This window comes from Dromiciops gliroides, chromosome 6 (assembly GCF_019393635.1).
Source record: "Dromiciops gliroides isolate mDroGli1 chromosome 6, mDroGli1.pri, whole genome shotgun sequence".
Classification (NCBI taxonomy): domain Eukaryota; kingdom Metazoa; phylum Chordata; class Mammalia; order Microbiotheria; family Microbiotheriidae; genus Dromiciops; species Dromiciops gliroides.
The window spans coordinates 120,027,692-120,045,530 of NC_057866.1; the positions used below are offsets into that span (position 1 = coordinate 120,027,692).

Here is a 17,839-nt window from a genome sequence, read left to right on the forward strand (position 1 = left end):
GGATAACTTGAAACCAGATCCTCCTGATTCTCTTTTAAGCTTCCTATGTACTAGCCAATCTGCTCTTTAATAAAGGTGCAATAGGTACTCATTAATGCTAATGGACTTATGACAATAAAGAGCATACAGTTTAAGACAATACATGCAATGAGCTATGCTGAAGTCTGTACAGAAGCTCCTTCTTATGGTTGCATCCTTACACCACCTTTCTTCATGAAATGTTTTGCACCTGATAAATCTGACTGGATGTGCCCCAGAGGAAATCCCTTAACCTCTTAGTGTCCCAAGCTATAGATGCAGAGAAGGGGACTGTATAAAATTGCCAGTGGGTGTCCTTCTCTAATCATAACTTCTTAATATCCAGCTGTCAAAAGGCTTTATGAGGAAATTTTTCAGATGTGTAGGCGAGTCAACTAGGTAGTAACATGAGTAGAGTACAAACTACTCAATTCATTTCTTACAAGTTTGGATGATGAGTCTCTCACAATTCTCCTTATTTAAAAATGCTAAAAAAGGGGGGGAAACAGCATCACTCATGTCCCCATTTGTTCAAAAACATTTTTTTAATGTAGAATAATCAATAGAACACAGAGATGTGTAAATTCATTGTACCTTTTGTATTATTAGCAATTATGTTTGCACCCAGGGACTAAAATAAATAAATGAATATAACAACAAAAAAGGAATCTATCTTAAAAATAAATAATGACTGTACAAGTTTAAGAACTGAAAAAAAAAGATGTGGTTCCCTTCTACTTTCAACTTAGTCAAGATCATGTAGCTAAAATTATTTCTACGTTGCACTGAAGCAAAAAAAAAAGTTTTGTTTTGTTTCTGTGAGCTAGTAAGACTGGAAAATAGAATAAAGTAGAATTTTAGAGCTGGAAGAGGTATTAGAGTATATGTAATACATTCTCCATATTTTACAAATAAGGAAACCAAGGCCATAAGTTGACATAACTGTTCAGTACTTGAGTTAGGAACAGAAGCCAATTGAAAGTTCTCTCTTCTTTCATGGTACTAAAAACTTTGCAAGTACAATTTGTTCTAAGGGGTAAAAATCTTTCTACTAATTAAATCTATCTCCGAGTAGATCTGACTACCTTGGCATGTGAGTTGCCCCCTTTAGAGGTCTCCTATGAGGACTGGATATCCACCTGCAGTGTTGTAGAGGATTTTTTTTTCATGTATTTATTGGACTAGTTTAAGCCTACTTTCTCTTGGAGTCTGTGTGTTGTTATGGGAGAGAATGCCACAATTGGATTAATGATGAGAAGGATAATGATAATGATGATATATAGTATATGGCTTACTATGTGCCTAGCACTGTGTTAAATGCTTTATTCCGGGCCTCTAGGTAGCACAGTGGATAAAGTACTGGCCCTGGATTCAGGAGGACCTGAGTTCAAATCCGGCCTCAGACACTTGATCCTAGCTGTGTGACCCTGGGCAAGTTATTTAACCCTCATCGCCCCGCAAAAATAAATGAATGAATGAATGATTAAATAAAAAAGAAAGAAAGAAAGAAAAGAAAAGAAAATGCTATATAAATATTATCTATTTTGATCCTCACAACAACTCTAGATTATATAATTATGTCCATTTTTCAGCTGGGGAAACTGATGCAAACAGAAGTAATTTGCCCAGAATTATACACTTAGTAAGTATCTCAGGTCACATTTGAACTCAAGATTTCCTGATTGGAGGGCTGGACTGACCTTTTCCAAAATGCAAACTGTTAAGGAAATCACCAATGGAAGAAAGAGCCTGACATTGCAAAGTAATATTCCAGAGAGAAAATATAGCTGAATCATGAGATCATAAACAAAGTTGGAGAAGAACGTTAATGCTTAAAAAATCTTTAGCAACTATCCTACCTCATTGCCCTTGTACATTAATATAGGAGGTTTGATATATAAATGTTACATGACTTTTTCATATTAAAATGTTTCATATAGTATATAGAGTACTAGACTTAGAATAAAAAAGATGTGGGTTGATATCTGAGATTTAGAAATAAAATAATAATGGCTATTATTATCATTATTATTATTACTCACAACTACATAGTGTTTGAAGGTATGCAAAATACATCAAAATATTTAATTTTATCCTTACAACAATTCTGTGAGCTTGGTGATCCTATCTTCCTGATGAAGAAACTGAGGTAGATTTTAGTGATAAAGCATGTTTAAGTTAACAAAACTCAATCATCTGAGCCTAAATTTGAACTTAGAACTTGCTGACTTTCAAATATCTGAAGATTTCAAAGTCACTTTAATATCTAATTCTCATGTAAGTCTCAGACATTTCTAGTAATTTATAAAGTCGCAATATCCATCAGAAGAGAGTTTCACTTAAGAAATGACAAATTTGGGGGGCAGCTAAGTGGTGCAGTGGATAAAGAACCAGTCCTGGATTCAGGAGTACCTGAGTTCAAATCTGGCCTCAGACACTTTACACTTACTAGCTGTGTGACCCTGGGCAAGTCACTTAACCCCCATTGCCCCGCCCCCTGCCAAAAAAAAAAATCTTTGACCTTTAAGTATTGCAATAGAAACTCACTAAAGCCCTACAATATGACCTCTGTTTCTTTCTTTACCTGTTTTTACCTCCCCCACACCCTCATCTCTGCTCCAAATATTCGATAACATGAGGACATTCTTCTACTAACCACTTGTAGAACTGTGAAAAAGTTACCTACAATGTTGGGGCTTTGGGTTATTCCTCTGGAAAATAAGCAGTTGGCCTAGATGCCTCATGGGTTTTTTTCCAGCTCTACTACTATTATCCTATTATCTTAGTTGTTGAGTGACTGCTATTTGATAATATTGATTCCCAATGGAAACACAGCTACTGAATAATGAGTTTACATTGATTGAAAAATAACTGTCTTTGTTCATGTTATGACTTTTGGAGAGATATAAAAATAAACATTAATGATATGGTTTTCCCCAAAATTAGAAAAATGAATCAATCTCTTCTTTATCAAAAACTTTAAAATAATATTTCATAATGATCATCTCCAAGTAGTTCTAAATTGTGGTTCTGATATTGATCATAAATGTTCCTGAATTTTATTCTCTGTCATAAACTGGGAGAAAATTGCTTTTAAAATGCTGCTTCTTTTGTTGCTTTTTTCTGTGATTAACCAAGAAGCTAAGTGGCATCTTTGCAAATGCCAACCAGCCTTTTCAGATGATGTCAGTCACTAATCACAGGAAAAGTTTCCCCGTGTATGACTATGAAAAGCCAGATCTGTGTTTGTTAAATATGTCTGCATTTATGTGTCTGTACAAGACAGAGGTGATAACTTTTGCATTTTCAGATAATGGTTTCCAACTCAGTCATAAACTTACTAAAAACAATAGTTTTATCTATATAATCTCAAATTTTCTCATGTAGTAGTGATATAGTGAAATTTTGACAACATGTAAAGAATCAAAACTTCTACTTTTCTATTGTCTTCTCTTATAAGGCATAACTATCCACACAAGAGAAATCATTTGGATGAAAAATATGTTGTTAGATTATAATGTAAATTTGGATGGACAATCTGCTGAGTTTCTCTCTCTCTCTGTCTCTCCCTTTCTCTCTAATAGAAATGTGGAAATATAGATAATAGTTTATATGTATATGTAAATGTAGGATATACACATTATTTTACATATTTTATCTCATATTATTCTCAGATAAACTCAGTAAAAATCTATTATTGTCCACATTCAAAAAATGAACTGAATCTTAAGGGAGAGGTTAAATTATTTTGAACAAGGTCAACCATCAGGATTTAAACTTAGGATGTAAACATTACAAAATCCAGTTCTTTATTCACAACCTTTCTGTCTATGGATATGGAGAATTAATTTTCTATATTGTTAAAACTGATATTTTTCCAATGCTTCCATTTTTATTGAATCTACACACATTGATGAAATCAAGAATGCTAAATAAAATTAAATTGTGGATAAACAAAAGTACTATGGAGAATCCCATGATAGGCCTGAGTGGGGTTCAATTTATGTTCAATAATGAACTATGTAGAATAAACTGCAAAAAAAAAAAAACCCATGAAAACAGTTGGACCAGTCACATAGTGAAAGTGAGGGATAAGCAATGGACTGGCTGTGCCCCATTATTGTTCACAAAACATAAGAGGATCTACAGCATGGCCCCTAGAATATTGAATAAACTCCCTCTGGAGAAATTATGGGAGAATTTGGACAAAAACTGCCCAGGTTAAGACTGCCTTGATGAATTATAATCTGTATCATTAAGGTAACCACATCATTAGGATCTCAGATCCCTCAAAATATTATTATTATAATTAGTTTCATTCTTGATTTAATTGGGTCATACATACCTTCTACATAGATAAAGAAGACAACTACCAATGCCACCTCAATCATGTGCTTGTTATTTGTGTTTTTCAATGATGGAGCAATCATTCTTACTATTATTTTTTATATCATGGTGTCATTTAAGCTGTCTGTTTTCTCCCATTCTTACGATAAAACCAACTAATATGTATATTTTTTCTGGTTATAAATTCCCTCAACAATGCATTTTACAATCAATTTTATGAAAAAAAATCCATTAATAACACACCATATCCCACATACCTAAAATTATTATTTCCTTTATACTTTGGGTCATTTCTTAATTTGGTTCTTATGAAACTGTGGTGTTCCTTGACTGTCAGTGATATAACACATAGTATCATTGGGAGAATAATAGTGTTATAGAGATGAAATTTAGTAGAACTGGGAAGTTTGGGATCTCTAAAAGCACTACACACTATTCCAAATGTTGTCCATCCTAGTTCCTATATTCAACTTAATTCTATGTCTATTCTATATTCATGTTATGGTATAGTTAAGATGTATTTTTTATCTACCTCATTCTTCTTTTGTATATAGAGTACTATTGAGAACTACTTTGAATACATATTTTTTTTCTTTATAGTCTGAAAACAAGACGTAATTCATAATAGTTTCACTTTATTAGCATGAAAAACAAAAGGAAAATCATGCTTTTGTAAAAATAGTGATAATCACTTGAAGAAAATGGTACACCTTTCTACATTTTACTTCTTTTAATACTTCCTAATACATTTCAGATACCAGTAAATAAATTTACTTCAGCTTATTTCAGAGATAACTTAAAATTTCCAATAATCTGTGGAATGTTTCACTTCAATTAAGTACATTTATTAACTGCCAAGAAGAAGAAACTAAATTGCTGAGTTGAAAATGATAGGAACCCACTGGGAGCGGGTTTACATCACCTCATGTGATGTAAAATTTCTCCCTAAAAACAAAGCCTGTATTTTTTTACACATATTTTTAACATGACTATTATTTTAATGATACCATATGATCATGAATCACCCATTATTGTGGGGATTTTAGTGGACTACAAGCTCAATAAAATTCAACAGGATGATATAGTAGGCAAGAAAGCTAATACCATGTTAGGCTTCATTAAAGGATGCAGTTTTCAGGATAGAGGATTTTTTTTAGGATGCAGGATTTGATAATATGACTATATCCTGGCCTACTCAAAGCAAAATTTGGATATCCTGTTGAGTTCTGACCACCACATTTACCACTTAAATACCTGCTCTCAGCCTTTACAATCCTAATCAGTGAATACCAAGTATATCTAGGCCTAGTTTCAGCTATACTTCTCTTTGCTCCCCAGGCATTATTTTCTTTTTGCTAATAACCTTGCCTTAATGTATATACTCCCCATCCCACCCTTTGTCGATTTCTAGCTCCATAATCAAACCAAGTCTGTCAGTATTCCATAAATGGGCATGCCAGTCTATTTCCTTATTCTTTTCCTCACCATCACTATAAATTTAAAAACAAAGATACCCTTTTCTTGACACATCTCCCACACGTATTTCATCATACCCTATCAGAACAAAAGCTCCCTGGTGACAAAGTCTATGCTTTTGTATTTTTAATCCCTCACAATTAACAATGTTCAGCACACTGCATGTGTTTAATAAATTATTCTTCATTCATTTATTCATTCCTAAAATGGAAAGTGGTAGTTCAAGTGTAATCTAAAATGGGAAAAGGCTTCAAGATTATGCTCTATAAGAAATGGTTGAAAGAAATCAGTAAATTTCTCCTAGAGAAGAGAAAATATATGGGAGAGAGGGGTTGGATATAATAGCTATATTCAACTCTTTGAAAGACTGACGAATGAAAAATGTTAGGCTTGTTCAACTTGACCTCAAAAGATGAAAGTTGTAGAGACAGCATTTTGGCTTTTTTTTTAAAGGAAAACTCCCTAACAATTAGGAAAAAAATATAGTGGAATTGCTCCCCAAGGTATATCTTCAAACCAATATTGGTACTCCAAAGGTCAACAGTATTGTGTTAAACATTGCTGTTTTGGTCTCTTAGTTCTCTTATAAAATTCATATAGATAGACAATAGATGGATAGATAGATAGGCAAATAGATGACAGATGATAGAGATATGAGTTTTATATATGAGTGAATATATGAATTTTTATGAGTATATATATAAACACACATATATACATGCATACATATACATATATACAATAATATGCACATACACATGAATATATCTGAGGGTATATATGCATATACCCTAAAATATTTGCATTAAAATGACTTTTATAGGTAGCTTGTTTATCAAAATTTTCATTAGAAAGTATGTAAATGGGAATTACTTTAAAAAAGCTAAAAGCAGAAAGACAAGAAACCTGGACGTTTTTTTTAAAGCACTGTTAATTGTGCCCTACCATCCTAATGAGAGGGTGGGTATGGGCCATGTGCTAAGAAAGGAAAATGTTGTTTTCTTCTATTACTTCCTTTCTAGGTTGTGTATGCCTCTAAACTCTTCTCAAAATTATAAGTGTAATTAAGCAACAATATGAACATATAGTGGAAGTATTCTATTACATAGATGTAGAGTGATAAGACTCATAACTTCCCTAGAAATTAATTCTGGCAGCCCTTTATGTACACAGCAAAGTTTTGTTCCTCTACAAAATTCTTATTTCAATGTATTTATTTGGTACAGAAGTGATCTTGATCTTCAACAATGGAAGTTTCTATAAAGTATTTTAGCATAAGTTCCAAGATGAATCATGTGTCTATGTAACAAGTCTAGTGAAATAAAATTCAAAGGAGCTCACACCCAGAGAGGTGATGATGGGGGAAATGGGGGTAGATTGTTGATTTTTAGTGACAGTGATAATGCACAGCAACTTTAATAAGGTGAGTGAAGACTTGTCATACTGCACTGGTTTGATGGAAATGTCCACATTTATTATATCACTCTTCATAGAAGCATTTCAATTATAGCTAAATTATGGAAGACATGGACAGTTCTAATCTTTAGGCAAATGCATATACATACAAAAAAGGTCAATAACATCCTGATACCCCTCCAGATGACACCACAACTTCTACTTTCTGATTTAGATATAACTGATAGGACTTTTATAAGAGGCGTGGCATAAATGATAACACTGAGGAAATGTAACACTAGAAATAGAGGTGGGTGAGGATGTAGTGAGAAAGAAAAGAGTGGAACCAGACAGCATATTAGGTAGGCTATTTATCAGAAAACAAAGACAAGAAATGTATAAGATGAGAAGCTTGGTGGGGGGAAGGGGGAGACAGCATTTTTAAGAAGTAGCCACAGCAATGAAATCATAGACGCATTAAACAAAATATATACAGATGGATATATATATATATATATATAAAATACATGAATACCCAACTATATACATACCATATTAACATAGATGCATATATGGACATTCAAGTCACCTCTCTAGGATCATAAACTGCATAGAATTTGGTGATCTTCAGTGGTTGAAAGAATTGTCCATACATGCACATGAATGCAAATACAGAACAATGACTTTAACAGACTAATAGGCAATGCATGTACTCTGATTCTCTCACTGCACAGTGCCTAACACACAGTCAGTAATTAATGTTGATTGATTGGTGGAGACAAAAGATCTTGGCTTTTATATTGTTTACTTATACTAGAATGACCTGCAACTTACAGAATATATATTAACCTATTCCATATTGGGAAGTACAGATTTCTTCCTATACTTTCATTACTCAAAGTCAAGTAACTCTTCCAACATCCTGACTGTCCCTAGGCTAATGGTGCTGCTCTGCAGCAGCATCCCAAGTATGATGACTGTTAGATATGCTTATTTTAACTTAAAAATGTGAAAACAAACACACATACTTATGTATATATACATACACATATAACATACATCATATGTACATGTCATGTATATGTGTATATATATAATTAAAGCAAATTACTTGTTCCTTATCCTAGGAATAGAAGCTCCAAATGTAAAAGAAAAGAAGAAGGCATTTTAAATTGCTTAAATGCGCACACCCACTACAATCTTTGTCATCTTGTCAGCATAGTGCATTGCAAAGTTTAATTACCTTCTTACTCATGAATTTTTAAATGTTGAAATAAAATATTTTAACTTAATTGCAGCCATTGTAATTAGAATATTTAATTATAATTTAATCCTGCAACTTTCCTTGGACAATTAGAGTGATTAATGATTTTGAGATAACAATGCTTGCGTGTGTGTGTGTGTGTGTGTGTGTGTGTGTGTGTGTTTCATTGTTCCTAATAGTTTTTTTGCTAAGCCACTTTTTCCTCTTAGGCTAATGTCCTTACGAATGTACATCACTACCCTGCTCAGGAATACTTGGCAGTTTAGGTCATGCTTCTAACTGTATATTCTGCATAAAAAGAGAGTGCAATGATAAATCTGATACAAGGAGAATCTGCTTTGTTCTGCACTTCATTTCAATGATAATTTTCTGTGTTCTGCAAAATTGCATTTTAGTGACATTAGCACAGCATCTCATACAGTGATTTCTCAGAGCTAGAAGGGACTACACAGAGAATCTATCTAACCTCTGTATTTTACTGATAAGGAAACATTTTCCTTTTTAAAACTCAGCGAAATATATTGAAAAGAACTGTGGCCTGGGAGTTTAAGGATATGAGTTAAGTTTTGGCTGTTCCACCTGTTAGCTGTGTCTACTTGACAAGTCCTTTCACTTCTATTGGTCTGTCTCCTTATCCGTTGAGTGAGGAATTGAAAAAGACAAGCTCTTAGGTCTTTGTGGCTCTAACAGTTCATGCATTTAAAGTAATACACCTTTAATTGTACAATACCTTCAAAAAGTTTTTCTTCTTAGGTATGAAAACTTTAATCCTTTCCTTACCAATGTCCCTGTTTTTCTTTTATTGATATTAGTTATCATATTGTCAAGGTGCACAATTATTCCCTTTGACTGTCATTTTTACCATATTTATCTCCTTTAAAAAGTTCTTAAATATATCTTTTTATGAGTATCCACTGCCCCAAATGGATTTCATGATCACTATAACATTCTACTCCCTCCAAACTTGCTACATCTTCTCTTCTACTCGGTAATTCCCTACATCTTATCAACTTAGACAACCTTCCACCTTTCACTGAGATTCTCTAAGGATATGGAAGCAAGCTTATACATTCTAGATGGGCTGTGTAAAAAGTTTCACTGTCCCTAAACATCTTTTCATACAAAAAGACAAGTATATCCAAGGTGAAAAGGATATGATGAAAAGGAAGGAAGTAATGACACAAAACCAAAACAAAAGTACAGAGTTGACAAAAGTTGTGAATTACACTCCCATAAAGACCAGCTGTCTTCATTTAGCTCCATAATTAATAGCTTCATTTTTGACCCTGGTCAACTATTTTTTCACATGCATGCCAATCAATGATCGCCAGGATGGAACTAGGAAACTAGGATAATTGAGTGAAAAATTATTTCCACTATGGAAGAGGAGAACTCAATATGCATGTTCCCTTGAAAGTGGAATAGCAACATCCTCTTGTAAATAAAGCAATAATTTTCCTTCTCCTAAAGTTAAAATGAATCATGTATAACACATCAATATAACCTTGGTTCCTTTGTATCCTTCTATATTCTTTTGTGACTTCAGTACCAGAATTAGGATATTTTACTCTATTCTCATCTCTTTTTGCCTTTAAAAACAAACACTCCCCCTTAATATTCTAAGCATATGTGAATATAATGAAACAGCTTTTGAATCAAGTTATCCAGTGGATTTTCCTCATATCTCCATTTAATTTATTAAAGTGGATTTCTCTGCCAACAAAAATTCAGGTTACAGTGTCTATTTAGTTTGAGTATGTCAACAAGGTGATCCATATTCATCCTTCTCTTATAAGAAGGCTGGTTTGCCAATAAATATTCAACTCACAACAAGACGTATGTTCTTTTGTGAGTCTCAAAGTTTCTCCTTTAATAAAGCTCTCTCTCTAACTTGCTATTCAAAATGCATGGTTTTCATCCTCATTGGAATTTGATGATCAGTCCATACACTAGACTGCCATCCAAAAGTGAAATGACTTGTGTTTATTCAAAGTCTCATAAATTACTAGGTATCTCTTCTGAATTTGATAAAATATCATTTTCCCCACTATTAATTTTCTAGGGTTATGTTATAGAATTTCACCTTACCCATTGTCTTGTTTCAAACCATACTCATTACAAGATCAGCCATATTAATTGTAATTGAAAGTGGTTTTTAATAGTTAGATGCATTCAAAATAGCTTGAAAAACTAAATCAAATGTTGATATTCCATAAACTTCTTGAAATTCCCAGCTACAGTTATCTCTCTCTGATGTACTTGTCCATTTAAAGTCATAATTTAATCCTATTAATTAAGCTCCCAAATAAAGGATTACCCTACAATACCTGAACAATTTGAACAATGGCTATTTCCTTAGATTTGTAATATTGCTAGACTCTGATAGTTTTTATTTAGTCTATTACACAACTGTTTTACATATTCAACATTAGGTCCTATAAATTTTAATATCATTCAATTCAACAAACACACATTGCATACCAATTATAAGCAAGACACTGCTCGACACTAGACATGAAAAGTAAAAAGTAAAATAGTATCTATCCTCAACATGTTAATATTGTATTTGAGAGATATAACATGTATACAAGTGCATGAACAGAATGTATAAAGTCATATCAAAAGGCACAGAGTGCAAATAAATGACAGTGTGTGTCAGGCAAAGTATTACATCAGAGGTTACAAATAACCTGTATTTTGAAGGAATCTTGAGATTCTACAATGCAGATGAATTAGTTCTGCTTCTAGGCAGACTCATGTAGGCACTAAGAGAACTCTGTAGATTAATTCCCAAAGATAGAGTCAGGAAGACCTGAGTTTTAAACCTGCCTCTGAAACTTACTACATACTGGTAAGTCACTTAACCTCTGAACCTCAGATTCCTAATTGGTAAAATGAAGATAATAGCACCTTCTTCAGGTGATTATTGTGAGAAGCAAATCAAGTAATACATACAAAGCATTTTGGAATCCTTTTACCGTTATATAAATGCTAGTTTTATTGTTTTTTGTGGAAATTAACATTTTTTGTTGTATGCATTTTTTCAAAGCCACATAGACAAGAGATAGAATTTTCTCTAATAGGAACAGCTAGTTGGCTATTATGATGGAAACAGAGAATATATGGAGGCAAATAATATGAAGTCAGATTAGGGAAGTAGTTGGGAGCCAGATTGTGAAGGGATTTAAATTTGAAGCTAATGACCAAATACAAATGCACATTTATGTTTGTGTATACACTACATCTATATCTCTATCTCTATATAACTATATCTATCAATCTATATCTATGTGTGCATAATATATATACACACATGTATATATGCATGTGCATAAATTCAGAGTCCTCTGGAAAGAACCTGGTAGAAGTGGGGTTCAGTGAAAGAATATGGAAAGAGTGTGAAAAAGTTCCTATTTTCGAAGAACATCCTAATAGATTGTAGGTATCCTGAAATGTTTCAAATGCCCTGTTACACAATAGCTAAATAGATCTCCATTTGCTGTGCAGTCTGGAAGATGTCCCTATACTCTGAGTGAACCATTAAGCAGCCTGAGGAAAGAGGTAAATAAATTCCTTGGTCTAAAGGGTAAGACACACTGAACACATAATCTAATATTACTGAAGTTATTTGAAGCTTGGGTTTTTCATCCAAGACCATTTACTCAAACCCTTTCCTTAAATCAATCTTTGGGATGATTTTAGCAATCTCTTCCTGTCCTGACAATGTGCCAAATTTGGCATAGGATACATATTGAATTAGGTTATTAAATTTAAATTTCTATCATCCATTCTGCTTCTATATTGCTCCATTTTGTAGTGAGTGATAGAGGCTGAGCAGAAGGTCTTGTGGTAGGTATTAAACTTATCATTTACTCCACTTTTTTTAATGTCATCTCACACCTTCAAATACATTCTAATGCACTGAATTATTGTCTCTTGTATCTTCAGTATGCAAAACACTAAAACAATTCTGCTCTGAAGCATATGTGTTTACTCTCTTAGTACAGACATAATTCTATCTTTCTATGATGGAAAAAATTAGATCACCTTAATTTGTCTATGAAAAATTTTCTTAAGTAAGAAATAAGTATGTCAACATCTAAATGATTTTTTTTCCCAAGTACAGGATCCTACAGTAACTCCAGAAATAATTCTTGTACCTTTTTTCTAACTCTAACGATTATTTCTATCCTAGAGTCACTTGCCCTCTTATCCTATCACCAATTATGCCTTAATAAATCCCAAACTTGGATTACTACCACTAGTTGCTGCCTTTGATTTTATTCATATGATGCTGAACTATTGGAGAAAGCTCACAAAACAATGCTGACTGGAACGTATTTATGTTACATCATCTCATCAAAGTCCCCATTGTGCCAAAGCAATGTTTTTACTACTCTATAATCTATTCATTATCCCACTCACCACAGAGGCTTTTCCAAAACTTTTCATCCTTCCTAAAACTTTCTGTGGCATCCCTCACCCATCTCAATTGTTGGCTTAAGTATCTCCCCACCCCAGTCTTTTCTCCACTTAGGTGACAAAACGATCTTACTAAGTGAGGTCTGACCATATCATTCTCTTACTCCTTATTTTGTCCAGGATCAAAAATAAAATCTATTGCTTATATTTTAAAGTGTTTCACAACTTCACCCCTTTCTAAATTTAAATCTTTTGAAATTTGACTTAATGAACTTGATGATTTAGCTATACTAACCTCAAACCCCACTTGGTACCATTTCATAAACTGTCCCCCATGTATGGGATTCATTCCCTTCTCATCTCTACGTCCTGGCCTGCCTGATTTCCTTTAAGACCAAGATCAAATTGAGGCTTCTCAATGAAGGCCATACTGTTTTCTTCCACCCAATGCTTTATTGCCTTGCCTCTAAGATAACTCCAAATTTACCCTGGGAATATTTTGCTTGTATACAGTTGTTTGTAAATTATCTTCCCCATTAGAATGTGATCTCTTTGAAGGCAGGTTTTTGCTTTTCTTTAAATCTCCAATTATTAGCAAAATTCTTGGCAAAGTATTTAATAAATTCTTTTTTCACTTGACTTGTTTGATGTTTCAGATGATTTGAATTAACTTCTTTCTTTTCTTTTTTTTGTGAGGCAATTGGGGTTAAGTGACTTGCTCAGGGTCAGACAGCTAGCAAGTGTCAAGTGTCTGAGGCTGGATTTGAACTCAGGCCCTCCTGACTCTAGGGCCAGTGCTCTATCCACTGTGCTACCTAGCTGTCCCAACTTCTTTCTTTAAAGGAACATTTACCTAAGTATGTTAAAATCATCAGCACATAACAAGAGGTGGGGCATAGTGGAGGGCCATCCTAGGATGAATAAGATCTGTGTTCAAGATTTGCCACTAAGTTATATCATCTATATTAATATGGACAAGTTACTTAAATTCCTAGGGACCCTAGATAATTGTCTTAGAGTATAAACTGTAAATTATTTCCCAATTTTTATCTACAGAGTGAGTTTTCATAATGAGAATTTTCTACAATAATGAGATTATGGATCTATGTTTTTAAGTGTCCAAACAAAATAAAATTTCTGTAATTTTGTTTATATAAGTTATATCATCAATTTTTCAGAAGTACTTATCCAGAAACTGGAAGAATAGATAATGTCATCACTGCAAGCACTTAAGTTCCTTCATTTTGAGAATTTGTGTATATCATAGGGTCCAGGTTTGATATTCTTTGTCCCTGTCCATTCAACAAAAAAGTTTATTCCCTAACATGTGTCAGGCAGTGTGGTGAGTTCTGGATGTATAATTAATAAAAAAGAAATATAGTACCTGACCTCAAAGAACTTACAATCTAGTGGGGTGATACAACACACAAAAGGAGATAGGAAAGCAGGAAATGGGGACACCAGAGGGTACTTGGTTTGGAAGCATCTTGTTCTTTGCAGTTGAAACCAGACAGCAGATAGAAAATGGTATGCCCTTCCTCCTAAAGACTCACCCCTCAATATCAATCCTAGATTCCTCATGATATTTAAACATTAGTCACAATCTCCCCTTGACAAATTTATAGACGTATATTCATTACAATATCTATAAATATTGCTGTAGTAAGTAGTCATGAGAGAAGGACAAATGGATTTCAAGAAACTTTGTGTTCGTCTGAACTGAGGTTATATGTTCTTAACCAAGACTTAATATTGTGTTCTTGTCTATATGACAAGCAGAAATTCCAATATGAAATTAGTATAGATCAGGTCAAGCAGGAAATTCTGAACAAATAAATTGTATCTTTCTGAAGACAGCCTTCAACAAAAAGGCTTTGCAACTTTAATAATATATAAATTGTGATAAAAAGGGCCGGGTTAAAATTAAGACAATAAATGACTAAGAAAGATAAACATCTTTCATTTGAAACGATAAAAAAAATCTTCACCATTACACAAAAAACTTAAAGTTCGGGGCTACAGTATGTCCTGTATGTGGTATTGTTTTGCCTAATTCATTTTCCCTAAAGAAGAAAAAAGAGGTAAGAAAAGGGAGAAACCAGATTTTTGACCAGCTAATAAAATGTTGGGTAAGTGGTATGGACTATATGGATGGACAAAATCTACAAAACTAAGAATTACTCAGAGACAGCTAAACCAAAGAGGAACGTCTAAACAATATCCCTAGAATAAAAGGCAACAAGTATTTAGACACCAAGTTAAGACAAAGGTAAAAGGAAAGATGTAAACAGTGTTTATAAAAAGCCAAACTAGCAAAACATATCACTGTGTTGACAAGCTGTTTTTCATTTGGTATGAAAAGAAAATATCCTTGTACTATCATGAAGACAAAATTAAAAAAACAAAGACAAGGATTTAAAATCTATAAATAACATTGGGACAGCTATAATCAAATAGTTTATTCAAAATGATCTTTTAATAAAGACTCACCATATCTGTGTCTGAGACAGGGCCAAAACTGGTCACGTAGATATTAGTGAAGACTTCAGTAATGCTGTCTGATTTAATTAAAAAAAAATTGGTTTAATGTAAATAGTGAAAATTATAATGACATAATATAAAGGCATATTTAAGGATGATTTGTTTAGAAAGTTGCATCATGATAGTTATATTTATAAAAATCTACACACACATATACCTAAAGATATGTACACATAACAAACTCCTTCTTTGCTTTTACAAGCAACAAACCCATGAAAATAACCATTCTTGTTGGATTTTTAATAGGAGGCTATCTCAATTCTAAATATAAAATGTTTTTATAGCAGCTCTATTACACTGTTTCAGATCATAGCTATTAAGTGCAGTCTGTTTCAAGTCTGTTTCTCCATAATAAATAGCTTCTTCACAAACCATCCTAAGAAAACAAGCTTACAATAAAATCACCAACAGTGCTAAAAATAAAGCATAGTTAATGTTCAAACCTGTGGTTATTTGATTTTTTAGATTAAAAACAATTTCAAACTGAAATATTTCTTCAGGATAAGAATCTAGCTTTGTTATTTAAAAATAAGTATTTTTCCTCCTTGATGTTCTAAAAATGGACAATTAATCTTTATAAACACATATGATTCATTCTAATAGGAAGAGCTTTTTTATTTAATTATATGCCACACATTAAACAAAGAATTTATACTAGTTGGAGAAAATTTCTTCAATGATAAACTGTCCTTTGAGCAAGAATGCATTTGAATTCTTAAAATACTTAACTGATAACTGAAATGCATTTGAAAAGATGTCTCAAGTTATACACAACACTCCTGTGCTCACTCTTAGAAAGAATCAAATAAATGATAGCAAATTGAGATCCTTTTGGGAATTTCAGTCTCAGGGGTTAAAAATTTTTGGTTTGTTTGGTTTTTTTTGTCTTTTTTTTTTTTTTTTTGGTGAGGAGGTGTTTTCCTGAATTATGTCTATATTTGCTCCAATTCTCACATAATTCTGATATTTTTAAGATTGTATAACATTCAGAAAGATGAAGTCAAGGTCCACATTTTTTACTGAGAGAAGTTTATGATAATTTCTGTTTTGTTTTAGTTTTATATCCAAAAGCAAGGACAAAAGTTTTTTTTAAATTAATATCTCAATGATTTCAATGCCTAGGACAATACTTTCTAAGGGTGTTCCAGTTAAAATTATTTTGATTTAAAAAAATTCTTATGAATTTTTTCTGATGAAAAAGTGATATAATCGCAGATATATAACTTAAAACATTCGTTTTCTGTCTGAAAACATTACAAAGGTTTTTGAGATTCAGTAGCATCTTTAACAGTATATTATGCTCGATAAATGCATGAATGAATCAATCAATCTTCAAGGTTAGTATAGGCACAACTCAGTGAAACTAATAGCCAAAAAAGGGGGTTCAACAAAATGTTAAGCATTATTATAAGGTTATCAGATATTAGGAACAAAATTCAACTAAGCATGAGAAGTACTGGAAATAAAAGAGATAAAAATATTGCCTTCTTCCAAAAATAAAGCAAAACAACTTGGTACATTAGCACCAGGGATATATGAACTGTTTTTGTCATATGTTTGAAGTTTCAGAAAAGTTTAACAAATGACTAAGATGATAATGGTAGTTTCCATGGGGTAAGTTAAAAATTATTTGGATGGTTCAATAAAGCATTACAATTATGGGCTATTACCAAACTTGTGGAGGGAATAAAAGGTAGGGTGAACCTAAGTTTGGTCATTACAACTAGAATCAGAGATCTTAGATTTGTAGGGCATTTTGGATTTTATGTAACTCTACCTCCCCTTTTCACAAATGAAAAAAATCATACTAAAAATGGTCTTGAGATATAGCTAAAATGTAGTTCAGTAGTGGTAGCTCTTGAATTAGAACATAGGTTTCTAACTCAATACAATTCTCTTTCTACTACATTTTAAATATTATATATGTATGAATTAAGGAATTAAAAGAAATATTTATTAAGCAATCACTATATGTCATGTACTATGTTGAGAGCTAAAAATATTTTTATAAAATTTTTAAAAAGGAAAGATTACATATTAATGTGGGAAACAACACATGTAAGGGACTGGGAGCCAGGGAGGGTTATAGATGAGTGTTATAAAATCTTAAAATGTTATATAAAAGTGGATTATATAGAACAATGACCAAATAGCAGGTATTTATTCTAGAAGTCCTACATCTAGGAAACTAAGGGGTGTTACTTTAACCTCCCATGGACAACTTTTCCAAACATGATTTCTTTTGATATATGTATGTGTGTATGTGTCTGTAGATAGAGAGATAGAATGTGTGCGTATATAAATATATGTATATATAGAATGTATATAGAATATACACATAGTACAGGTATATGTATATATGTATATGTATAAATG

The 17,839-nt window shown here is 32.7% G+C and overlaps 1 protein-coding gene across 1 annotated transcript in view; it reads right to left on the reverse strand.

Annotated features, from left to right (window-relative positions):
* GABRA2 (gamma-aminobutyric acid type A receptor subunit alpha2) overlaps positions 1 to 17,839 on the reverse strand; it is a 151,432-nt gene that overhangs the window by 65,246 nt on the left and 68,347 nt on the right. Inside the window, exon 3 of the mRNA XM_043970766.1 lies at positions 15,413 to 15,480. Within this exon, the coding sequence (XP_043826701.1) occupies positions 15,413 to 15,480 (68 nt within the window). The remainder of the gene's footprint in view (positions 1 to 15,412; positions 15,481 to 17,839) is intronic.